Source organism: Macrobrachium rosenbergii, chromosome 52 (assembly GCF_040412425.1).
Source record: "Macrobrachium rosenbergii isolate ZJJX-2024 chromosome 52, ASM4041242v1, whole genome shotgun sequence".
In the NCBI taxonomy this organism is placed as follows: domain Eukaryota; kingdom Metazoa; phylum Arthropoda; class Malacostraca; order Decapoda; family Palaemonidae; genus Macrobrachium; species Macrobrachium rosenbergii.
In genome coordinates, this window is record NC_089792.1 from 23,068,660 (window position 1) to 23,095,873 (window position 27,214).

Below are 27,214 nucleotides of genomic sequence, written 5' to 3' on the forward strand. Positions count from 1 at the left end.
CTCTGAGACACTGAGAGCCTGATACTGAACAGCTGGTGCCTGGTGATTGGAAACTGGCACTGGGCGCTCGGGAGCCACTGGAAGCTCATGAGCCATTGGGTGCTCAGGAGTGGCACTTGGGAGTGCAACTGCTATGCACCTTTCAAAGGCCGAGGCTCATCAGGAAAGTGCCACCGACACCTCTTGTCCGAACTGGAATCTAATGCACTAAAGGATATAAATGCACATCCATCAAGACGCCTTTCCGGTGGCGGTCTGCTGATACCTGGGAATGTACTACAGGATCGACTGAGGGGGCAACTACCTGGGGACAAATCCCTTTAGACTCCCTTGGACTGCCAGTATGCCTTCTCCCAGATTTGGGGAAGCTTGACAGTGACTTCAGGTCTAGGAGATCCGATGGACCGGATAGCCACCTTCTCCACCAAAATCCAGTGAGATACCTTCCTGCTGGCTGTCTGTTGATACCTGGGAAGTGCGACAGGCTCAACTGAGGGGGCAACCACCTGTAGGCAAACCACACCAGCCTCCCTTGAACTTTCAATATGCCTCCCCCAGGTTTAGGGGTCTGACAGGAACCTTCCATCTAGGAGCGTTGATGGGACGAGCAGCCACCTCCTCCACTAACACAACACTTCACTGTCACATTTGGGGAAGGATCTAGTTTAATTTCCTGTTAATCCAGACTCAAAACTGGCAATGGCACGGGATGAAAGCAAGGGAGTAGGGCGCAGGAGCAAGTGGATAAAAGCAGGAGGGTGAGCAGTAGGAGAGAAAAAGGTATGCAGGGAGAGCTGGCGCCAGACGAATGAGAGCCAGCGCCAGGTGCTGGGTGCTCTAAGCTGGCGCCAGGCTGTAGTTGGCACCAGGCGAGCTAGTAGCTCGGGAGCTAGTGGACACTCCTGGGCGCTCGGAGCATGAGCTGGTGCCAGGTGAGCTGGAAGCCAGGTTGGCACTAAAAAATGTGGAACACTTCACGATTTGTGTATCATCCTTGTGCAGGGCCCTTGCTAATCTCCTCTGTATTGTTCCGATTCTAGTATATGTACTGCCGAAGCAAGTACCACAGCATGGTTCTCGGCTGTCGAGAACGTCTTCTCTTCCTAAAGCTTATTGCAACCAAAACATTAAGCACAATTTCTCTCCTACTGCATTCCTGCCCTTACACTTTTTCAGTTCTTCAATGGAAAGTGTGATAAGAAGTTTAATCTTGATCACAAATTCGCTACAGCCGCAAAAAATTGATGAACTTGAATCAACTTAAAAATAACAAAACAAGAAAAACTGATCCTGAAAGCTTTAAGCTAGAGGGCTACTCGAAATAAGTGGTAATGCTTCACTGAAATCCAGTTATACAACTAGAAAATAATGAACAAAGCTGCTGCAAGTACTTGAAGCTTACATCAAGCAAGGCAGAAACAGAATGAGGTTGTCTGCTAAGTCGTTCCGAGTATTCCCATTAGTGGGCGGGACTGGTTACCTACACTAAACAATCAAAGTGCTACCATAAATTTTAAATTTAAGCTGCTGCGCTAGTTAGAAACTATAACTATGTAATTACTTGGTAAGTTACTCATATAAAACTAACTGTTCATACAATTTGTAAACAAAATTTTTTAGCTCAGTGGTCTCACTGCTATTTAAGCAACAAATGAAAATTTAAATAACATAGTGCAGTCAGCTCAGCACTATTGATACTGTATACTTATTCAACACAGAGTTTATCTACCCATGGCCAGACCTCAAGGCAGAAGCCAAAATAAAAGCTACATGCTCAGTATAGACAAAAGTCACTTACCTCCCCAATTGGGATCTGCTGTCTGCATCTCTACTAAAGGGGAAAGACTTAACTCTTTTGGGAAAATATTAGTTTCTGTGCGCGGATAACTGATGAGCCCTTGAGTATAAAGCCTTTCAGCAATCCTCATTGCTTCTTTGGCATTTATGCGTAGTTTACGTGAGGCCAGTTTTTCAAGTTCCTGTTTTAAAATCATAAAAAGCACATTTAAAATATGCATCAAAATTTTAGGATATATTATATTCAATCTAAAAAGAACACATATTTCACAAATTTAAACTTTCGATGAACAACATACAACTCACTAATCCAAAATATTGGGGGAGGAACCCTTAATAAATTAGCAAAAATCTTGAAGGTTAGGCTATCAAGATTTGAAGGAATACCAAAAGTGCGTCCTTGATTTACAGCGCCACCAACTTACAGTGATTTGATCTTATGGCATTTTTTCAGCGCTATTAATGGCGTTTTACCGCACTGTAACTTGATGTTACATCAAGTTACAGTGCTTACGATGCTGTAACATGATGCAACATCAACTTATGGCAACGTAAGTGCCAGTAAAGCACAGATAATGGCAAAAAAAGATTTATGGCGGAAATCAGCTTACATGCTTGAACAGATCCGGCGCCATAAGTCGAGGACACACTGTAGCTAGAACGCACCTCATAAATGCATTAAAACTGCAATCTAACACAATTTCAACCTTCTTTTAACAAAAACCAAATCAGGACAAATAAATGGGCAAAATTACAAAAATCAAAGGTAAGCTGTAAGGTTAGGCTAGGTCTAAAGTGTACCAAACTAAAAACAAAAACATACTCGTATTTCACAAATCTAAACTTACAATGAACAACATAAACACACAGTACCAACTCACTAATCCAAAATATATAGGAGGAACTTATAATACAATAGCCAAAGTCTTGAAAGCTAAGCTACCACGATTATAAAATTATAGTCAAAGAAATATCAAGTAGCTAGATTCGAATATCAAGTTTTTAGAATGCACAATATACATCCATTAAAAGTGCAATCTAACACAATTTTAACCTTTTTTTAACAGAATATAAATTTTATAATAAAATTTATTTGGATACTTACCTACTGTTAAAGATAGCTTACATCTCCACATGGGTGAGTCAGCATTCAGACAAAAGATGATCAAGTGTCTAGTATACCTGTTCTCCACTTAGTATTTTTTTCAAGTTTTAGCTCTTGTCAGAATTCTCCGACAGACCACTATGTGGTGGGGAAGTTGGGCAGGGTCTACTTCAACAGTAGATAAGTATCAAAATAATAAATTTAATAATGAAAATTTATATCATTAGGGATGAATCTTACCCAATCTTAAAGATTGCTGATTCTCACATTGAGAAGAGGATGGTGCATAATGCAGCTGGTCAATAACTGCTCAGTCAACTGAGCTAATGGTTTCTTGCATGAAACCCAAAGCATTATCGGTTATCGGCAATCTTGTTTTATGGTACTTGTCCAGCGACAACGATAACTGGATTTTTGGCGCCAATATGCGCCGATCCCCAGTAATCAGCGCTATTATTAACGATTTTCGGTTAGCGGCGATTTTCGATTATTGTTATGCCGTCAGGAACAGGAACCCTGCCAATGACCGGGGACTGCCTGTACAGTATACATATACAGTATACCTTCATGCTCCCCAAAACATCAAAACCAAGGATTTAAGACAAAGAACCTAAAAGATTGTTCTTTCTTTGGTTCAGGAAAAGACTTTACCCAATACTAGTATTGGACTAAGGGCTTTACTGTCTTCAGACATGATTCTGTTTACTTACGGTAGTGAGTGGCAAAAACCGAATTGCACTTCTACTGCGTTATTAATCACAGCCTCAAACGACAAATGTCATAAAACTAAATGAAGTAGCAACTGCTCTTACATTATGAATATTTACATTCAATAAAAGTAAAAAGTATGGAACTAGTTTCTTATTTGCTAACCTAATCAAATACGTCACAGAGAATATTGTTCTTTGACAAAAGCATTCCAGGTTTCCTAAACCTACAAAACAAAAGGTTACCTTTGCCTCTCCCAGACTTATTTAAAAAATTTTCACTGCCCTAACAGGACAGAGAAGTGTTTCCTCTTTCTTCCCCATCAAGGAGGCTAAATTTGGAATTCTTACAAATCTCAGAAACACATAGCCTTAACATCATTCTCAGCTCTACAGCAAAGAGAAAAAATAGCATTCCTCTACAACAGCTTAAGGATAGTGCTTGGAATAAACTTACTCTTTTAACTGCCAATAATGCTAACAAAAAGCGTTTCATAATAAATACTTCAATGGTCTGATTCCTGAGACTCAAAAGGATCTGCAGATAAAATTTTAGAACTACGACTACATTCTGGAGATTGAAACTACTGAAACTGAGTACTATGGGCTTCAATATCAACTGATCTCAATACCTTACGTGATCATTACCCAGATCCAATTGCACATGATGCAATACTAAGGAAAGCATAGAACTCCAACCTCAACAGTAGACAGTGAAAAACTAACTACAGTATATCTAAGAAAGTGGAGAATCTATGATGCCTACAGGGGCTCAAATGCTAGAAATTCCTCTAGAACTGCTCCTGAAGCAATACATAAACAGCTGCTTCTGAAACAAAGCCACTGTTGTTTCTCCACTTGATTAAGGATAGAATCCGAGATACCTTAGAAAACCCCATTATCATGAGAGAAGGCAGCTGAAGATCTCTAAGGAGTTAAGTGTGGGGTGCTGAAGTTAGTGGAACTGCATGGAATTTGATGGTTTAAATTCATTTTTCCTTAATGGAAAAATATGAGAAAGATCTACTGAAAGTGCTAAAAATATAAAAAGTCTAAAAATCATTCCCTCTGAGGTTACTAAGGCTCTACAGGAGCCACTGAGCAATTCTTATACACAAAATTTGTTCAATACTTTCCATAGAATAGATTAAGGGGGAAGGCACATGCATCTAAATTGGGACAAACTTGAAGAAATGCCTCCGCTTCTTAAGCCTGAGGGTCCTTTAAGGACTAGTAGTAGACTGGTTGTCCCTGTTCATCCATAAGTTAAGTCCACATTTGAGTACTCCTCCAATTCCACAGTGACTACTGGACTCATGCATATAACGGCCACTCCAAAGGCAGAACTTGTCCTTCATGAGTCTTCAATTGCCAAAAACAATGTCCTTCTGCAGAATAAGCTAGAAGAACCAGTACTACATATAATGTTAATTTTTGCCCAAAGAAGCAGTCTTTCTGCTATGACTTAGTTTCTGAGCAAATGTTTGCATTGTAAAAACTTCCATATAGCCAAGAGTTCGAGTACTTAAGGATAAACCTGCCAGGACTCTTCAATGGTCTTTCCACCACACTGTGTCGTTGGGGGACTACAGATCTTTAGTCGTGCAACGGCATACCAATCAAAATATCATTGAATCTTGTTTTATCAAGTCAAGTAATGAAGTGTCCTAAATTTAAGTATTGGTTTGTTTAAACTTAATGCCTTCATAATTAAAAGTTGTTGCTAAATACAAGCAAAATTAGTATTCAGTTTTATACATGTTTCTGCAATTTGAATGGGTAACATAAAGCAACTCTTATTTGGTTCTAGTTTGTGACCACGTGATCCCGGGTTTTCCTGGATTACCCTTTTGTTTATTACCCCTTGGCAATTAACCATCTGGTATTCAATTTTATTTATGTTTTTGGATTTTGTATGGCTAAACTTTCATATCTCTTGTAGTTAGGTCTATGTTTTAGTTTGTGACTAACTCAATTCTGGATTATCTTTCTGTTTATGACCCTTTGACAACTGACCATCTGGTATTCATGTTCTTTTTGTTTACTTTGTAACCTTCTTTTAATCCGTCTCATTTGTTTCCCAGGCAGTCGTTAATAAACATGAAAGTGCTTGGTACTGAACTTCTGCCTGTCATTTTCCTGTGGGATTCACTTTATTTATATATATATATATATATATATATATACCTGCCATATATATATATACACACAGTAGAACCTCATTCCTCGACTGTACTAGAACTTGAAATAATCGGATTTCAACACGAAATGTTGAGTAAATTTTGTGTCGGAGTTCAAACAACAAACCGGAATCCGACCCGATGAATCATATGATGTTTGTAGAAAAAAAGTTTCGGGCGGCTGCCGCTAGTTGGCGTTGTTGGTGGCGTTCTTTCCATGCTTATTTAAAAGCATTTAAAGCCCACACATGCTGCTGCTGCTGCTGTTGAAAAACAAGCCATATTATCACATGAAATTAATAATACATTATTTATAAACCGAATTACTGTATGTCTGTTATCATAAAATTAAGAAAAATTTCCGAAATTACGTCGGAACTCGGCAGCCTGTGGCAGATAAACAAACCAGAGCGCCGCCCTGGTGGTGTATCGCGGTACTAATTAGATAAACATTCTGAATGTTTATGTAATTAGTACCGTGATACACCACCAGGGCGGCGATCTGGTTTGTTTATATCTGCCACAAGCTGCCGAGTTCCAAAGTAATTTCGTTAATTTTTCTTAATTTTATGATAACAGACATACAGTAATTCGGTTTATAAATACTGTATTATTAATTTCATGTGATATGGCTTGTTTTTCAATGTTATCATTATTAACAACAGTTTTCATGTGTACCTGTTACAGTACATTCTGGTAGTGCCTATAAGGCTACTTCTAGCCTAGCCTATGGTAATACGGCCGTATTGGTCATAGGCCAACTTTTTGATACAGTATGCATTTAAAAATGTAAAAATGCTTCTGATATGGTAAGTTATTCAACTCTGAACCTATTTAATTGTAATTTTGTAAAGTTTTGTATAAAAGGCAAGGTTGGGGTAATGACTGGTGGTCAGAATGGATTAATCCATTTTCAGTTATTTCTTATGGGAGAAATTAACTCAGAATTCGACTAAATCGAATCTCAACACTTCTTCTGGAACGAATTAGCGTCGAGAACCAAGGTTCTACTGTGTATATATATATATATATATATATATACACCCCATATTTGCCGTTTCACTGTTCGCAGACTCACGTATTCGCGGATTTCTCTGTGGAACGTATCTACCCATTATTCGCGGAAAATTCGGCCATTCGTGGTATTTTTCACTGAGAAATATTCACTAATTACTGTATTTTCATACCATTTTCATGACTAAATGCACTTTTTGTGATAAAACTTTTAAAATACTCAGGTGTAAGCATTTTAAGAGGGTTTTATGTGTGTTCAAACTATCAAAATAGGCAGTTTTAAGTGTTTTTAGACAGGTTTTAAGTATTCGCGGATTTTAACTATTCACGGAGGAGGGGAGTGCGGTACACATCCCCGCGAATAAAGGGGTTTACTGTATGTATGTATGTATGTATATATATATATATATATATATATACAGGTAGTGCTCGAGTTACGATAATTCGACTTACGATAATTCGACTTACGATAATTCGCTTTTACGATGGGATTAGCAATTAATATCGACGTCGACAATATTTTGAAAATACGTATTTTTAAATTTCGCGGGCGACTGGCGCGAGGTAACAACGTACAATCAGGCAGCGTCACGACGGTGGCACGATCGTTGGCCCGAGAGGCTGGAATAGGTACATTAATTCAATGAGCCGACCTCATTTGCCCCCCTCGTTAGTCGGGAAGTTAAAATAGGTCAGTGTTCGTTTGCAATTTTTGTGCGTTTGTAAATACAGGTAGTGCACGCAGTGGCGATAATTCGAGTTTACAATGGAGTTAGCAATTAATACCAGTACACGACAATATTTAGAAAATATTTTTAAATTTCGAGCGGGCACAAGCAACAGCGTGCACTACAATTGCCGTAGAGAATCAGGCAGCAAGAAAGACCAACTTACAATAGACCAACTTCTTTTTCTCCATCTCTTTATTCCATCTTCTAGTTAAAAAGTAAGAGAATAATAATAGCATTGTTAGTAACCTTATACTCTTGCGAAAATGCGCAGACAGCCATAAACAACCGAAACGAGACTCTGTTGTTTTGCTAATAACCAAATCGGATAACAACTGTTTTGTTGTATTTCAATCATCGTACGGTTAAACAATTATCGTAGTTATATTAAAAATGACGTTAAGTACTGATATGTTTTTACACTACCCTTATCCGCTTTGGAGAAAAGATCGCAAGGAAATATACTGCTGCAGTAAAATTAAGCTGCAAGTTGTAGCTGACGCTGAGAAAAGAATGTTCAAGCTGCTAATGACTATAAATTATCGCATACATTGGCAACATGGATGAAACTCGACCGCGAAATAAAATTGGAAAGTATTTTAATCAAAACTACTGGACATGAAAGAACACATATTACTGCTGTTTTCACCGATAAAAGATACATACGAAAAGCTCGTGGTATGATGATGAAATCAAGAGAAAATAGCTAATGGAATCTTGATTTTTTTGTTTACACAAAACAAAGGGCCAGCCGCCAACGTCATCTACTAACGAAAAAAATGGCTAAAATAATTTCACAACGAGACATATTTAAGTTATATTTCGACATAAAACACTTTCGTATAACGAAAAATACACGTCCCTTATAAATAAAGTATCTAGAGATTCATTTACGCTAACTTGAAGCAAGAAATGCCCTCTGAACCGAGTTAAATGCATCGAAATAAAGACCGCGTGATCGATTCGAAACCAAAACATTTGATCGCTATGATCGAATTTATAATGCAAAAGCAGTATAAGAATATTTACAATTGGATACAGTGTAGTAAAGCATAACATTTTAAAAGATCCATGGAAAAGATGCACATTCGTTATTTTGATGTTTGTATAATACGGTGGTGTTATGTGAAAATAGAATACAGTATAATGTAGGCTAGGCTACCGTATATGATATACTAAAGTGCAGGCCAGGCCTTGTTTGTTATTCAATTTCTTAATACTGGCTTATCATGTCAGTCTGCATCGAACCTGCAGAATTAGCTGACACTAATAATTACTATACCATATATGTATAAAGTATACTGTGTAGTGTAGGCTAGACTACCATATATGTATAGATGGTACTGATTACTCTAGTGTAGGCTAGGCCATATTCGAAAGTTACGATTTTTTCAACAAACGATGGGTTTTTGGAAGCTAACCCCATCGTAAGTAGGGGAATACCTATATATATATATATATATATATATATATATATATATATATATATATATATATATATATATATATATATATATATATATATATATATATATATATATATATATATATATATATATATATATATATATATATATATATATATATGGACAAGTTCCAGAACCTACAGCAGAAATGCAAAAATCTCTTCTAAAAATGCTTATAACTGCCAAATACCTTGTACCCCTTATACTAAAATGCTTACACCTGCCTGTTTCAACATTTCACTGCTTTCCCATTCCTCTTCCCTCCCCCTCCCCCTTCCCTCTTCCTTGTTTTATGATGAAATGAGTTGAGATTGAGTACTATTAACATAATGTTTATAGATTTGTAAGGATATCATTTTTTTTTTATAAAAGTAATGTACAGGTTTTTCAAATCAAAATATAAATTGCTTGACCTTTGGAATTTATGAAATTTTTAATTAACCTCATGTGATAACTATGAACCACCTGCATTATGAGGATCACAGTAAATACTACTCCTGTTATACAAATGGAGTTTTTTAAGATTAAAGAAGACATATATTCCAATGGGCATTTCTCCAAGAGGTGGATGAAATGATTCCGAAGATAAATTCTGGATTTCTTCCCTGAGGGAAGTGGGTCTGACAGGAATCCATTTTGGAGCTGAAGATGACTTCACAGGATTCTGGAGTCTTTAAGAATTTAAGACATTATAATCCAATGGGCATTTCTCCAGGAATGCTTCAGGAGCTAAAGCCTGCTTCAAAGGATCCTGGAGTTGTGAAGATGTTTTTCAAGAATATTTTAATAACTGTCCAGAAATTTTCAACATTAAGTGACCCAACGGCTGAGTTTTGTTATTTTCATTTAGAAATGGACTCAGCAGGTAATTCTAGAACAACAGCAGGCACTACTGGTGATGGTCTGGAACAGCCAATGGCATCAGCACTGATTCAAAACCCATCAACGGCTGCTCCTGCACCTACACCAAGATATGGTCAGTTGTTTGTATATGACTGGAAGGTAAATGGGGCTGGTGCTGCTTGTAGACTTTTGCTAACTATTAATAGTAGGGTTAATTTTGCTGTGGGTATGGGTATGGTGTGGGTATGGTATGCACATGGGTATGGGTATGGGTATGGTGTGCATATGGGTATGGGAATGTTATGGTATGGGTATGGGAATGTTATGGTATGGGTATAGGTATGGAATGGATATAGGTATGGGTAAGGGTAAAGTTATGGGTATGGTAAGGATGTGGGTATGGGTATTGGTACAAGTATGGGTATAGTATAGATATGGGTACGGATAGGTAATATGGTAAGGATGTGGGTATGGGTATTGGTACAAGTATGGGTATAGTATAGATATGGGTACGGGTAGGTAACAGATATGGGTATGGGTATAACAGATATGGGCATGGGTATGGGTATGGTAGATATGGAAACTAGCAAACACAAGCGATAGCGAGGATCTGCTAGTAACAAATTATACTTACAACAGTGTCAAGAGGTAATGGCCTCCACTTGCTCTTGTTCTTTGTTGTCACATTAGTGACAGTTGCTTGTGGGTCATCTTGACATTGCTCAAAAAGGACGGCACAAGCCAGTTCATCAAACAGTCTCACCCTCTTCCAGTGGAAGTCTATTGTTCCTTCATCTCCATTATGTGTGACTTGAAAAGAAAAACAAATGAGCATATCTTTAGTAACATAAATTAACACCCGTTATTTGGCTATTCCACAAATCTCTGGATATAAAAAACAAAACATCTTTCCTTATATTTTCACTATTATCTAATTAAAAGACCAACTACCAACAAATGCCTTCAGTCCTGGTATATTTTGAGCTCTCCAAATTCCTTTTATCCATACTGAGCAGCAACAAAAACTTCAAAAGCATACCTACATTTTCATCACTGTACAAATAAAAATATTCCTACATACCATACTACTTAAATTTGGAATTCTTGTACTATATTACTATCAATGGTTCTTATGCATATGGCAAGATGTTTTCATAATTTCTCTCTTGAAATTATGGATATTTACAAAACACCTTAAGATGAACTGAAAAATGCAATACATGATCCAAACACTTCTTTCTGACTCCTCAGCATTGCCAACCATTGAAACCTGGTTCTTAATTTTTATGAATTGTATATATAGTGGTGCCAGAACCTGCAGGGGCCCATACTCAGATGTGAAGGTTTACCACTGACTGCCATTTTCTTTCTTTTATACAGGGACACAAATGTTTGGAATCTAGCGCATAATGAAAAACAATAAATGTAAATAATGCGTGTCGTCAAATAAATTATTTCACTTTACTTAAATCTGGCCTTTCTTCTCAGTTTTATACCTTTTAATTTAAAATTCATTAATACTGTCCTCTTTTTCCTTGTATGGTGTACTGCATCCATTATGCTAATATGTTTAAATCTCAATTTGTTTAGACCTTTTGTGCAATTTCTTGAGAACTTACAGCTACACCATAAGGCTATCTACGTCAATAATTTATTTATTATGGAGAGACAAATTGTTAAATGTGTTTCTTTTTTAGTGCTCTGAATAAAAATAAGTGTGAATAATTAAATAAATTCTAAAAAAACAACAGAAAATACTGATTATTTAAAGCAGTGTCACAGAAATCAATGAATTTGTCAACATGAACAGAAGAAAATTATCTGACCTATGTCAAATGTCCTGAGTTGAGAACAGAACTGTTAAATATTTTATGCATAAAAAATAAACATGAAGTAATGAATTACCTTTTATTTTCCAGAATTTTTCAGGAATAAATTGTTCAATGGCCTTATAACGCTCAACAACAAATCCTAGGGTTGGAAACTGACAAGATCCATAACTGATCAATGTGTCTGCTAATGCTTCAGGAAACACTCTTCGCAGCCTTAAAGTTTGAAACCTGGTAAAAGCAGCACCTGCAAAAATCACAATTTTCAAACTATAAACTCACAAGTGTATCAAGAATATGTTAAACTTGTTCTAATATTTATTCCCCATCTCCACATCATAAAAATGGACTAATTCTTATAGAAATAAATTGTCCTAAAAAAGTCTAGTAGCCTATATAAAAAATTGTTTTTCTCCAAACATTCAACTGGTTTACTATTTATGAACAAACAATACATCTGCATAAGTTTCTTTGGTATAAAGATATGATTCCCATCTGCATCAACTAATTGAAAACATTTCCCCTATTTTTAATTTATCAACTGTTTACAAATACAAAATAAAACACATGAAATAACCATTGTGTTGCAGAATTCTCAATGTTTCTGTATTCAACAACACCCTGAAACCTCAGTAAGTTTGGAGCTTATATACCAAAGGCCTTATCATTAATCATTTTTCAGAAATCAGAATTATAATACAGTATCCTAAAAACATACCATATATATAGTAGTTCAAAAGGTTTCCTTAAATGTATCTGGCCTCAATGGGGTCAAAATTTAAACAATTTGCAACGTTACTACTATATCAACAAAAGCCATTAGAAGGGAATTTTAAAATTCCAAACACTGCTGTACAATGTCTTAATACAAATATCTAATCTGTGCAATTCTTGCCTTTCCTAAAACCAGCTTGTTCATCACTTAGCATTTATTAATTTCTAACTCTAGCCTACTGAAAAAAAGCATAATGAATATTTTCATTACAACTGACTCAAGTTGAATACCTCAATAGTTACCACATTCAGTCAGGTTACCTTTCTTTAATGTCTTTGCTATGACTTCCAGTTCAGAATCATCAATATTTGTTTCCTCATTTCATATTCTGTATTGAAATCTAGTTTGCATAAGAAGGTCATCCCAGTTTCAATTAAAATCAACTCTGCAGTGATTCCATCTCTCAAGTTTCTTTATTACTGATTCCATCTCAAAAACCATGACTTCATTTAGGTCTCCTTCATCAAATCTCTTATTTCTAACCTAACAAAACTATTCAGCCCAGCTTTCTCTTTCTTTTCCTTCTGTTATCATTGGCCCATCCTGTCTGTTGATTACAAGAAGGCACTTGACAGCATATACACACCAGTATTATGTACAATCTTGCAATACTATGACCTTTCTGAAGAGGTAAAGCTAACTGAAATTACCCATGAACACAACAGATGCAAAGTAATATGTTGGTACGGTCTTCTCAAGTGAATTTCAGTAAATACCGAAGTGCACAAAGAAATGCTATTTCAACTTTGTTGTTTTCCCTTTTCATGTACTGTACTTCACAATTAAAATACTGGTGCAAGATTTAGAAAATAAAGAATAAGATGCCAAATATGAAAGTTTGCCACTCAAAAGTGACAAAAATAGCAATTCTGACCAAAAAAAAGGTGCTAAACCACAGGAGTTGCCAATTATAGATTCCAAACTAAAGAGGCTAACCTGTACTTAAAAAAATATTAATTTTATTACCAATGCGAAGATCCAGTTCACTACTTAACATCTACAGCTATGCTTTGTCTTTCATCAGGTTGAGCTAAGTTTTTGTAAGGCACGGTGTACAGACTGGAAGGTGATCTCTGAAAACTTTGCTCTGAAAATATAGTTTTGACACTGCATTATTAATATCTTGGGGATGATAATACATTTACATAGAGCAATTTTAAACCAGAGACACTAACAATTTTTGAACGTTTAAATAACAAAAACACTGGTTGGTATATAAATATTAAATATAACCACCTACACAAAATCATTTATATCAAATTAAGGACATCATCCAATACAGCACTGAGAAGATAAGTTACATTTTTCTTACAAACTGATGATAATTTACATTTTTCCTAAATATATACAGACAACACTGTCACCTACACTTAGATAAAACCACAACCCATCCACTGAGTGGTGGGTGCTTCAGGTACAATGTACCCCCTGGCTCCGCAAAAAGCTCGACACCTTATTACAAGGTGAAGAGACAGCAGGAAAAAACAATCTTACGCTTCCTGCCGTGATACCATGCCAGTCACTTAAAGTAGTCTCAAGGCACTGAAAGATTCAACACTGTTTAACTTCCATTAAAAATAGTGAGACACGAAGAATGATTACATTCCCAGTAGTTTGAAGGCAGAATGGATGTATGAGGCATAAAATGTATGCAAGCTAAAGAGGTAGAGGCTACCATGACATCTTTAGCTTTACTTACAAGAGGGCAAACTGCTCTCTTATTTCTGAGTGTGTCCTAAGTTAGAAGTCCATGAGGGCAATATGTTCTAGTCAGTGAATGAAACGGATCTTGCCATATCACCATATGTAGAGGATGGTCCTCTGAAACACTCCAAAAGGATAGAGACCTCCCTATTCTACCACAGTGCTGGAGAGGGCTTGAACACTCGGAGAATGATCTGGTGTCAGGCTGTAGCTGGCGCCAGAAGCGCTGAGCACCAGTTGAGCTAAGAGCTCGGGATTGGCAGGCACGCTTGGGAGCTAATGGGCACCCATGATAGCTAGCAGGCACCCGTGGTAATTAGCAGGCACTTGTGGGAACTAGCGGGCACCCGTGGGAGTCAGCGGGCACCCGTGGAAGCTAGCAAGTGTACGTGGGAGCTAGTGGGCACTTGTGGGAGCTGGCGCCAGGCGAGCTAGGAGCCAGATGAGCCAGATGCTCATGGCTCTGGAAGCTCCATAGCTGGCACAAGACAACAGCTGATGCCAGACTGTAGCTGTCGCCCAGTGAACTAGGCGACAAACGAGCTAGATGATCGGGATCACTTGCAATGAAAGCGAGACGTGGAGGACAACTATACTTCCAGTAGGGCTATGTGGAATGGAAGTAGAGACACGGAGGACGAATATAATTCCAGTAGTACTAAGTAGAATCGAAGTAAAGGACAAATGAGCCTGAAGCCTAAGGAGGAAGAGGCTGCTCTGATGTCCTTGACTTTCACTTAAAAGGCAAAATGTTTCCTTAAGCATTAAAAAAACAAGCCCTTTCAGGGTGTGATCTTAGTCCCATTCTGTTCAAGTAAAAACCCGAGAGCTGTAACTTGACAGATGATTCTCTCTTCTTCAGTCAATGATGTCTGTTAACTTCCTAAAGGAGAAGAGATGGATCTAGAGCTTGAAAATATCCTCGTTTGGCTAAAAATCCCTGGGTAAAAGAGGAAAAGCATCTCCCTGTGAAAATACCTTCTCTAAACGATGACTTGGATCTCACTAATGCATCCTAGTCGAAGCCAGAGGTCACTCAGAAGGGTGTCTTCTGTATAAGGTTGCCAAGAAGAGGAACTTAGGGATCAAACAAGGACTCATTCAGAATACATCCAGGCTCCAGAAAACCAGATTCCTTCCTCACTTGGATGCATCAAAGACCAGATAAGGTTGTCAAAAGCCAGGCCCCTGTGTTTAAGCACTTAGTTAAGCATAAATCAATACCCATCCTGATGGAGTACGAAAGATGTAGATCGCTTCAGGTACAGAAGGGGTATCTGAAAATGAGCCACAGATGTCTCCAAGAAGAGGGGCAGAGACTGCCCACTTAGAATGGAAGACAGGGCTAGGAGAATGACCTCTGCAACCACACTAGTTTAGGCAATAAGACCAGCAGAAAAACCTTGTACTGGTGATATTTGAAGCTCTGAATGTTCCTTGAGGTGGCAAATAGGAACATAGATGGTCTGCCCCATGGATTCCACAGTTCCCACCAGACCAAGGGACATAAGGAAGTACCTGCTCTCAGTTTGTCTACAAGAACTTTAGATGACTTGAATGAAACTGAATCCGATCTGTTAACAGTAGAAGTTCTCTTGCTTGGAGAGAAAATGAGCGAGAAAACGAGCCTTTCTCCTCTACGTACATACGCTAGGAATGTAATCTCATCTAGAGAGAACAACCGCAGTCCAGGTGTAAACTAAGGTCAAGAAGCACTGAAGCTCCCAAGAGAAATGCTTACAGCTCTCTAACAATGTGAGAAGGATCCATCATCAGGGGAGCACGACACAGAAAGTTTCCGGTTAACCCATGGGTTCCTTGACCATGATCCAAGGTGAAAAGCAGAAGACTAGGTCCAGGCTTGGAGGAAGAAGGGAGTTCCCTACTTCATCTATGTATGTACAGCCACCATTGCAGGTCTGACTCATATGAAGTTTGTCTAACTTGACTAACATCTTGGTGGAAGACAGAGTATACCCAGAACAGTAGACTCATCCACTAATGTTCCAAGAAAGAAGAAAAAGGGCAATATTTGTGGACTGTCTGAAACAAGCAGAGATTCTCTAGGCAGACGGAAAGCCTGAAAATTTCAAGAGTTGAGACTGACATCCAAGAAACTGACTCTTGCAATGGAGACTGTGTTCTGAGGAAGAGGTGATAGAGGTCTGTAGGCAAAAATAACAAGGCAGATTGCGACTGTGTCACTCTCACAGTAGAGAAGGAGTACCAGAGTTCTCTTCCTGAAATTCCAGAGAAAAAGAGTGGAAAGCTCTAAAACCCCTCTCAACTGTGCTTGTCCATACAGGAGAGGACTAAGAGATAATCCGAGGCAATGTCTCTCAGTAAACACTTGGGAATCCTCTATCTTCTTAGCCTGTGCTCCTGCTGCTAGTCAAGAAAAAACCTTTTCCTTCAAAATCTTGACAAGATCTCCAAGGAGGTCTTGTTCCGTCGAAGCACCAGAGGGAGCTAAGTCCAAAGACACTTGTCTTGCTCCCCTTTTCAACAAAAGTCAAACTTCCAACTCCCTGACAGACTTCTTGGAGAATGAAGAAAAAATGCCAGAGGAGGGAGGTTCCTTCACCAAGCTCAAAATTTGGGACACAAAAGTCCCTGTCTGCAAATGACAGGACTCTGAGACACTAATTGTCACTAAAAAGGGAGCAACATTGGCTCATCTTGAACCCTAGGCAAAGGTGGGACCGACTGAAGAGAGCCAAATTGTTGTTGAGCGGTCTGTATGGCACTCAGAGGCGGGAGTCTGATGCTGAAGAGTTGGCGCCTTGATCGGAGACTTGTGCCGGCCACTTGAAAAGCCGGAGCCAGGCATTCTCCGATTGGCCCTCAAGAAAGAACAACAGTGTTCTTAGCAAAGACGGTCGCCATGTACTAAAGAGGAATTGACACCAGACACTAGAAGGCTGGCGACGGGCGCATGAGACCAGATGATGGGAGCTCTGAAGGTTGGTGCCAGATACCAAAGAGAGCACTGAGCACCTGGAAACTGGTGTCGGGTCGGAAGGCTGAGAGAACAGGAACTGGCGCCAGACACTACTACTATGATGGCACCAGGTGCTGAAGAGCCAATTTGATGGGAGAACTGGCGCGCCTTTCCAGTGGCTGTCTAACACTACACATCCTTCAAGACGCCTTTCCAGTGGCTGTTTGCTGATGCCTGGGAATGTACCAGATTCGACTGAGGGGGTGACTACCCAAGGGCAAACCCCACTGACCTCCCTTGGACTTCCAGTATGCCTCCTCCCAGGTTTAGGGAGTTTGACAGGGACCTTCATCTAGGAGAGTCAGCAGGACGAGCAACCACCTCCTCTACTACACTTCCACCAAGACGCCTTTTCAGTGGCTGTCTGTACCTGGGGAGCAACAGGTTTGACAGAGGGGGCCACCGGGGATAATCATTGGACTTTCAGTATGACTCCTCCCAGGTCTAGGGAGTATGACAGCCATCACCTCCTCCACTGCACAACACTCATTTGCAAGGTTAATTTTCTGTTAACCCAGACATAATACTGGTGATGGTATGGGAAGGAAGTTAGGGAGCCAGGTGAGGAAGCCAGTGGAATAGGGAGCCAGGTGAGGAAGCCAGTGGATAAACACATAGGGCTAGTAGGAGAGAAAAAGGGTATGTCAGCCTTGTACATTCATGGCTGACTGCAACAGTTGCCCTCCCCTCCCCAATGGGGCACTTCAGGCGTTATGGGCGCCTTGGCTGCACAAAGCACAAGTTGGCGCCAGATGGTAGGAGTCGCCCATGGGCGCTCCGGCGCTTTTGGGAGCCTTTGGCTGCTCACTGCACGAGTTGGTACCAGATGCTAGATGGCGCTAGTGGGCACCATCTAGCAGTTGTATCATGGCCTGGCTTCAGGCTGAAATGGGCACCAGTGGCTGCTGCTGGTTACTGGAAGTGTGGAACATGCACGATCTGCACATCAACCTAGATGCGTGTTATCCTTGCACAGGAGAAATGAGAGAACTTCTCAGAAAAAAAGGTACAATTTCGTAAATGTACTGAGGAAGCAAGCGAGCACGACACAATATACTGACGAGGCAAATACTGGGACCGATTCTCAGCCTGACAAAAAGTGTTATAACTTGTTGCACTTATCTAGGTCTTGTACCACTTCCAAAGTGTTTGCAGGGCCTCTGTTACAAAAATTAAACGTTTATTCATCAGATGTATTGCCCTGAGCATGCATCATCACACTGCAAGTTCCACATTCCTGTGTGATATTCCATTGATAAACAAAAAAAGTTTAAAGTTCGTTGAAAGACTTCAAATCCTCAAACTGCCTCAGCTCAAGAGGAAGCTTGCTATAAAATCTAACAGCTGCGAAATAAGCACCCTTCTCCCCTTACTATTTTCTGTCCTTATACTTTCGATTCTCTGCAAGGGAAAATGTGAGGGTTAAGGTAGTATTATTTACTGACAGCTAGCAAGTCTACTAGGTTCAGTAAACAAATATAAAATGCAAATCTTTGGCCTAAAGAAATGACGAAACATCCAACAATTACTTTTAAGGCAATTATAAACAAAATGCAAAGTCTTTGCCCTGTAAACCCCACTGGAATTTGGACTAAAGGAAAACAATGCAAGAATTACTTTTAGGCAAAACCACATGATGCTTGCAAGTAGCCTAGGTAAAAGAAAAAAAAAGTTTGCCTGGAATAGCCCACAAGATATAAAATATTCAAGACTTAAAGGCAAATAATTGGCAGTAAGATGCAATTTGAAAATTAATATTAGGCAATATTATATCAGGCTGCTCGTGTAAGAGGAATTACATCTGAGGGCAAAAAAATGCCAAGGCAAATGAAGTTTTGCATGGATTATCCTAAAAGAACAACGAAACATTGAAGAATTACTTTTAAAGCAATTATATCAGCAGCTTGGGTGTGTAAGCCAGGAAAGCACCATTTGAATATTAATTTCAAGGCAAAATTATACAGAAGGCTTAAAAGTAATCTAGACCCGGTAAACAAAACAGAATGCAAAAGATTTAGCCTAAAGGAATGGCGCAATACATACAAGGATTACTAAGGGAAGAGTTATTATCAGCGGCTCACAAGCCTAAATGTAAACAAAAGACTTTTAGACAAAAGTTCTGATAATGAAATCAATAACAAAAACAAGGAAAAAACTCATCCTGAGATTTCATGAAGGTTACTAATACGCATTCCAGTGGATGTGTACACCACCAAAATCCAGATATATATCCAGAAAATAATGAATACAGCTGCCCTATACTCGGTGTTCACCAAAGCATGGCAGGAACAGATTGAGGTTATCTGCTAAAGTCATTCCTAATATTCCACTAGTTGGCAGAACTGGTCACCTACACAGATGTGCAAAGTGTTACCCACGAAATTTTGAATTCAAGCTGCTGTGTAAAGTGAACTAATATGTAATTACTTGGTAAGTTACTTATATAAAAATAGTCTTTTACTATACTATGTTATTTACTAAACTTGACTGTTGGCATTCTCTCTTTTCCACTGGAAAAAGATAAATTAGTTCAATTAAGGTGGGATTATGAACAGTGCAATATATACTGAAAAGTTTTAAAAATCTTCATCAGACATGGGATTTGTATCCATTTTTTCCATGGCTAACAATGACTTCAATTTTTACAAGCATAATCACTATTTTGATCAGCATTAAAAAATATCAAAATTACCATCTCAAACATTGATAATTTTCAGCACACTCCAGTATATATGATGGTTTGAGAAATAAAATATTAAAAGTTATGGACTGAAAATTGTCATTTGATTTACTGCTGTATAATCATTTGGTTTGAAAAAAAGAAAATATATCAAATACAATCTGAATGCAAGAGAAAGTCAAATTGACTTTCTCTCTCTCTAGATCAAATAGGTGAAATTTTAAAATTTTAGTTCACTCTAGACTTAAATCCATGATCCTCTTCTTTCTAATTCAAATGATTTTAATTTTCATAAATTTAAAACTGGTCACTTTGTTACTGGAAATCAGAATTTGGAAGATTGAATTAGTGAGCTATAATTAGCCAACCAATGTAGAATATCAATTAAATTGTGCAGAGAAGTTTCTTTGGCTCTACATTTGAATAGGAACTCATTTGATTTCAATAAAAAAGGCCACTTTAAAAACAGAGCATTTTGTATCTATCATAATTCTTTTTAGTGTTGTTGAAATGTTTGAAACTTTCAATGTCCAAAGCTTTAAATCTTACCTTTGAACTTGCAGAGTTGGCTTAATGGCTTTACAAACATTGATTACTTCAAAACTACTAATTTTCACCTTCTCAATCACAATCTGTCCATATGATAAGGTGGATGATCAACATTGCCTGCAGCTCAAGTCAGTAGTTTTAAGATCTGAGAGAGACAAAGTTCAAATAAGCAATTATGGACAGAAAAAGGGACATTCCTTCAAGATAAATTTGCACAATAGTTTTAATTAACATAAGAAAATTTAAACAAGAACTTTAATCCTAAATCCAATCATATCTAAGATTTTGCTATTCACGGGCTCAAAACTATGGACCCACCAAGAACAGGTTTTCTCTATGGAACATAATACACATTAAGAGAAAAAGTTGTCTATAATAAATATTCTTCACTGAAAATATAAATTTACTGTCTTTTATATCATTTTCATGACTAAATGCACTTTTGCAATTGATAAAACTTTAAAATACTCTGGTAAAAGCATTTTTAATTTTTCTTTTATATTTATTCTATCAAAATAGGCTGTTCTTGCATTTTTAGAGGGTTTTAAGTATTCTTAGATTTTAGCTAACATCCATGAAGAGAGTTGGGACATCAAAACCAGCAAAAACCTGGGGTTGACTGTATATATATTATATACATATATACATATATATATATATATATAATTTATGAAAAATCTTCCTTTTATCATAAAACTTATATGAAAAATTTCATACCTTTATGGGATCCATCCCATCAATGCAGGTCTTGCTATTTTAGGTAACATCAAATGGTTGCAAGGGATTACAGCTCTGCCAGTTTTTGTAACTTGGATGAAAAGCATAATTCAGAAGATACTGATCATGATGTCATTACCATATGACATCTTGCCCCATTCAAATTAAAATCAAACTCATATTTTTATTGTCTCTACACTGAATCCTTCTGACTGTTTCAGAGCAATATTTGAAAAAAAAAAAAAGTTAATTTCTCATAATTCTTTATGGAGAGACTGAACTTAAAATCAAAATTTTTTACACAAATACTAAAAAAATTCCTTTCAATTGATTTTTCTCTGAGCCACACAGATACCAGAGTGTAAGACAAACACATCAACACCTTTACACTGTGGGAGGGAGATAAATCCTCTTATCTGCTTATCTTACCAATGTCTCTTACCAATTTCTGTGAACATCTTCAAAAAAGAGAAGTCTCCAAACAATCAGTTGGAGGAAACTATGCCTTATAAAGAAATGCTTTTTCATTTAAAAAAACTGCTTAAACATTTTTATTACCAAAACTTGTTTAAAATTTAACCATAAAAAACATCCTAAACATTTTACTTTTATGACTGCAAATACTTTAAAATATCTAAATATGCACAGAACTAAAAGAAATTAAAAAAACTATTTCTAAGATAAATATAAATGAAATGATTGCATTTTGAATCCCACTCAGGTAGAAAATGTTGGGTGAACATCTCAACTAAATAAAATTTAGGACTCTCTATTTCTTTTTTTATTATTTCATGCCTACACATTAGGGAAGAGGATGTATACTTTGTAAGAAAATTGAAACAGGCCTTTAAGATAAAAAGACAAAAAAACACAATAAATTGATACACATATACAGTATAAACTTGTGATTCACCAGAAATATTTAAGCTACTCATGTATCATTCCACATCAAAATCAGATGGATCAAATGACTTTAATTAGATTAAAATCAATGAATCTGGGAAAATGGTTTCAAACTGACCTTATCGTTTCCAGGCACAAAATAAAAAAAAGATCACTTATTCTTATCCTCTGTGCTTTGCCGGAACCTATGAAATTACAAGGTGGTAAAGAATGAAAGATATTTGATATGCCAGTCATTTAAACTCTCCTTGAATACATACAGTACTTTTTGAATATTAACAAAGCCACTATTTAGAGACTGAAAAGGAAATTAAACATAATCCTGAAAGTTATCTGCACATAAATTTATTTCTAAATATTTGTAAACCCAGAAAACCATTTATATTTGTTTCTCTGTAGCCACTATTGTTCATAAAGGGATGGAGATAGAACACAAAAATGAATATGTACAAATTTTAAAAGATTTGAACCTCTGTGTCCCTCATGCTAAAAATCTTTCTATATGTAAACATTTAAAAATCACTGCATTATTTTCAAATTCTGGAGTAGCATATGATGTTAGTTCATCTTTTGAGAATGGAAAACTATAGATACTAGAAATGCCCAAAAGGGTGTCAATACAGCAGAGGGTTCAAAATAATAAATTTTTCAGTAATTTGTATTTTTCCTAGGTATACAAACCTGAGGTCTTTACACAAGGATTTATCTTTCAGCGCCAAGCTGGAAACCGTTTAAAAAAAAACAAGATGGATATTGGTAGTTGGCTACCAGTGCAGTAGTTGGAGGAATCCATGCCATCCAGTTGGTATGCATTCACTTTACCTTTTGGCCCAGGAAGCAGAATGAGGGGTGGCTAGAGGTGGGCCATTTATGTAAAGACCTCAGGTTTGTATGTTAGGAAAAATACAAATTACTTAAAAATTTGTCATTTGTTCCTACAAGTATACAAACCTTCGGTCTTTACACAGAGGAGACTTACTTCTTGGTGGGAGGATTCTGAGCAATCTCTGACCTGTTAAGCATGTGTGATGTTCAACTGCCATTTATTATTATTAATGTAGTTAACCAGACCACTGAGCTGACTTTCAATTCTCACAGGGCTGGCCAGAAGAATTAGAATAAAATACCAGGTCCAGGCCTCAGGCCAAGCACTGGGACCCGATAGGTCATTCAGTATGATGATGAAAGAATTAAAATGAAATTAAAAACGGCACATAGGCACATGCTTTCATACTGGAACACATACATACAATAAATACATTTACTCATGCTTACTTACATACACACTAGAAAGGTATACAGTAAAGCCCCCGTATTCGCGTTCTCATGGTTCGCGAACTCACGTATTTGCGGGTTTCTCTGTGGAACATATCTAGCCATCATTCGCGGAAAATTCGCCCAATCGCGGTATTTTTCACTGAGAAATATTCACTAATTACTGTATTTTCATATAATTTTCATGAATAAATGCACTTTTTGTGATAAAACTATAAAAATACTCAGGTATAAGCATTTTTACAGGGTTTTCTTGGTTTAAGCTATCAAAATGGGCAGTTCTAAGTGCTTTTAGATGGGTTTTAAGCATTCATGGATTTGACCTATTCGGGTGGGTGGGGGTGGGGACGCATCCCCGCGAATCTGAGGGGTTCACTGTATTAAAATTCTGAATAAATTAAGTAACATCTTAAAACTGTTTTTTTTAAATTCGTCAAACGCTATAAATGTTTTCGTGCTTCTATTATTTACTTATTTGTATATTTTATTAATTAAATCACAGTTCCTCATGTACATCAAAATCAGAAAGACTGAAAATGTAAAAGATTCTGATAAAATTTCCTTCACTGATTTATTTCCAAAAGTTGACAGTCACTGTTGGTCATACTTTGGACACTCTCACAACACATGTCTGACCATTACTATCATCTTGCACTCCGAGCACTCGGGAGCCGGGCCACGTGGGCTGCTCATTAACCCTCTAACGCTGAGTCTCTATTTACAAAAGTGTCTGTATGTATGCCGCAAGCGTTCGGGAGTTAGCACAGAAGCAGAAAAAAATGTTTTTTCAAAAAATCACAGCACGCTTAGTTTTTAAGATTAAGAGTTCATTTTTGGTTCCTTTTTTTGTCATTGCCTGAAGTTTAGTATGCAACCATCAGAAATAAAAAAAATACCATTATCATATATAAATATTGAAATATATGACACCGTGAAAAAAATTTCATATATAATTGTATACAAATCGCGCTGTGAGCAAAATGGTTAAAGCTAACAGGTTATTTTTTTTTTCTTTGTATTGTACACTAAATTGCAATGATTTTGGTATATAACAAATTGTAAAATGATCAAAGCAACACAGAGAAAATATCACAAAATGATGCATGAATTTAAGTATACATGGACGTAAAAAAAGTTTTTTCAAAATTCACCATAAATCGAAATATTGTGCTAGAGACTTCCCGTTTGTTGCAAAATGAAAGTAATTGATTGAATATTACTAGACTGTAAGTGTTTTAGCTTACAATTGCAGTTTTCGACCATTTCGGTTGAGTTAAAGTTGACCGAAAGTAGAATTTTTCTATTTATCGTGATTTATATGAAAATATTTCAAAACTGATAAAGCTACAACCATGCGTTATTTTTGTTGTATTCTACATGAAATTGTGCACATTTCCATATATAAAACTTTATGTAACGACTAAAATAAAACGTGCAAACATTCGACAAATTGATGAAAAGAATTTCTGAGATGTTCGGCAGAGTTACTGTAGCGGATGTAAAGGAAAAGTTTTTCAAAAATTCACCATAAATCGAAATATTGTGCTAGAGACTTCCAATTTGTTGCAAAATGAAGGTACATGACTGAATATTACTAGAATTAAGAGTTTTAGCTTACAATTGCGTTTTTCGACCATTTCGGTCGAATTAAAGTTGACCGAAGGTTGAAATTTTGGCACTTATCGTGATTTATATGGAAATATTTCAAAACTGATAGAAGCTACAACCATGAGTTATTTTCTGTTGTATTGTACATGAAACTGCACACATTTCCATATATAAAACTTTACGTAACGACTAATATAAACTGGTGCAAACATTACAACAAAATGACGAAAGAATTTCTGAAATTTTCGGCTGAGTTGCAGCGGACATAACGAAAAATTTTCAAAAATTCACCATAAATCGAAATATTGTGCTAGAGAAAATGATTGAATATTACTAGAATGTAAGAGTTTTAGCTTACAATTGCGTTTTTCGACCATTTCGGTCGAGTCAAAAGTTGACCAAAGGTTGAAATTTTTGTAGTCGGTCGTGACGGTACATCCACTCGGCACCCAACAGACAATTTTAGTCGATGTACGATACGTCCAGTCGGCGTTTAAGGTTTAAGTGTCCATGTGTCAGACAAGTATGGCCTATTCCGAGACGTGTTTGAATTACTTGTGCATGTCTCTCTCTCTGATATGATGAACTCCATTTTTCAACATTAAGTTTTGTTTTAATTTATTATTTTCTGGTTCTTCATTTCATATATATTGCCATTTATTTATGACACCTGCCTTTACGTGTGTTACATAATCAGTAACAGGGATATTCACGTTTGATCTCGTCATGTGGGTTGCCTCTTTGGCTGCTTTATCTGCCTCTTCATTTCCTTTGATCAATACATGGACAGGGATCCAACATATTTCGATATTTTTTCCATTATCATCAATGTTATAGAGAAATAATTTAATTTGCTGTGCAATATTATTTTTTTATTTGTAACTCTGAATAGCTTCTATAGCACTTCTTGAGTCACTAAAAATCACAAAATTATTGAATGATGTTTCTTTAATTATTTTTATAGCTGATGAAATTGCACACAATTCTGCTGTGAATACTGAAGCATTACATATTGGGTAGAGAGAATTGATAAGTTTTGTCTTGGGACACTGCAGCATATCCTACTCCGTGCTCTGACTAAGATCGATTTGTATACATAGCGTGGACCTTTTTGGCTTGTATGCTCTATTGCATGTTGTCTATGGTGTTCTAGTGTATATGAGTAACTTTTTGATAAATATTTCAGGTTTACAAATTTTCATTTTATTCACTATCAAGGGAGGAGGTAATTTCACTATTAAAGGCACTTGTATATTTATATTCAAGTGACTCAAACAATCTTCTAGCTCTAATTCGGAAAGATGGAGGATGGTTATTTGTAAATACATCTCTTAATTCAAATAATTTTTTATTGGAGAATCATTTGTCTGAATTCTTAAGAGCACTTTTCATTGTTACTAACTCTCTATGGAGAGACAGAGGTGGTTCACTACATTCAACTTGTAAAGATGATTTTGGTGATGATCTAAAGGCTCCTGAGCATATTCTAAGGCCTTCATTGTGAACAGGGTCTAACATTTTCAGCACTGCGTCCAATGCTGAGCCATATACTTTGCTTCCATAATCAATGATAGACAGAACTGTTGCTTTATACAGTATAGTAAGGGTATGTCTATCGGCTCCCCAAGTAGCGTTCGATAGTTTTTAATTAGATTTAATGCTCTTTCACATTTTGATTTTACGAATGTTATGTGGGCTTTCCAGTTGAAGTGAGTATCGAATACTAATCCCAAAAATTTGCTGCCCCCAATTGGTATACTATGGTTTCTGATTTTTAAATCTATTTCTTCACCTTTTTCCTCTTTTTATTCTTATAAAACATGATTGCTTGAGTTTTATCTATGGAAAATTTAAAGCCTACAGATGAGGCCTATTCATCTACTTTTACTATGCTTTTATTAATTATTCATTCTGCATGTTTTATTCGAGATACTGAATAATATATGGCAAAATCATCCATCTACAGGTTACTTTAATGCCAATACGTAGATTGTTACTGATTTCATTAATTGCTAATTATTACTGATATCATTAATTGCTACAGTAAACAGTGTGCCACTAAGGACGATTCCCTATGGAACACAATTTTCAAGTGGAAATGTTCTAGACAGAACATCATCAATTCTCACCTGAAAACTACAATTTGTCAAAAAGTCTTGGATAAACCTTGCTAAATGCCCACGGATGTTGTTGTTTTGTAAAGTTTTTAATATAGCATACTTCCATGTAATATTGTATGCTTTTTCAATGTCAAAAAAGACAGCTACAGTAATTTGTTTTCATTCAAAACCTCTACGTATATGGTCTTCTAAGTTAGAGAGAGAATCTAATGT

At 36.9% G+C, this 27,214-nt stretch overlaps 1 protein-coding gene, 1 long non-coding RNA gene and 1 other non-coding gene across 3 annotated transcripts in view; all 3 read right to left on the bottom strand.

The window, feature by feature from the left end:
- Top3alpha (topoisomerase 3-alpha) overlaps positions 1–20,478 on the bottom strand; it is a 91,408-nt gene extending 70,930 nt beyond the window's left edge. Inside the window, exons 1-5 of the mRNA XM_067095973.1 lie at positions 20,379–20,478; positions 13,411–13,531; positions 11,746–11,916; positions 10,475–10,650; positions 1,799–1,979 (exon numbers count right to left, since the gene is read on the bottom strand). Of these exons, the coding sequence (XP_066952074.1) occupies positions 1,799–1,979; positions 10,475–10,650; positions 11,746–11,916; positions 13,411–13,441 (559 nt within the window). The 5' untranslated portion in view covers positions 13,442–13,531; positions 20,379–20,478. The remainder of the gene's footprint in view (positions 1–1,798; positions 1,980–10,474; positions 10,651–11,745; positions 11,917–13,410; positions 13,532–20,378) is intronic.
- Positions 959–1,064, bottom strand: LOC136834013 (U6 spliceosomal RNA). Its single transcript, XR_010851647.1, has one exon. It is a non-coding gene; the product is annotated as a U6 spliceosomal RNA (small nuclear RNA).
- Positions 20,479–21,290: 812 nt separating the features above from the next.
- Positions 21,291–27,214, bottom strand: part of LOC136833752 (uncharacterized) — a 36,305-nt gene continuing 30,381 nt past the window's right edge. The window contains exon 3 of the long non-coding RNA XR_010851578.1: positions 21,291–21,307. This is a non-coding gene — a long non-coding RNA (uncharacterized lncRNA). The remainder of the gene's footprint in view (positions 21,308–27,214) is intronic.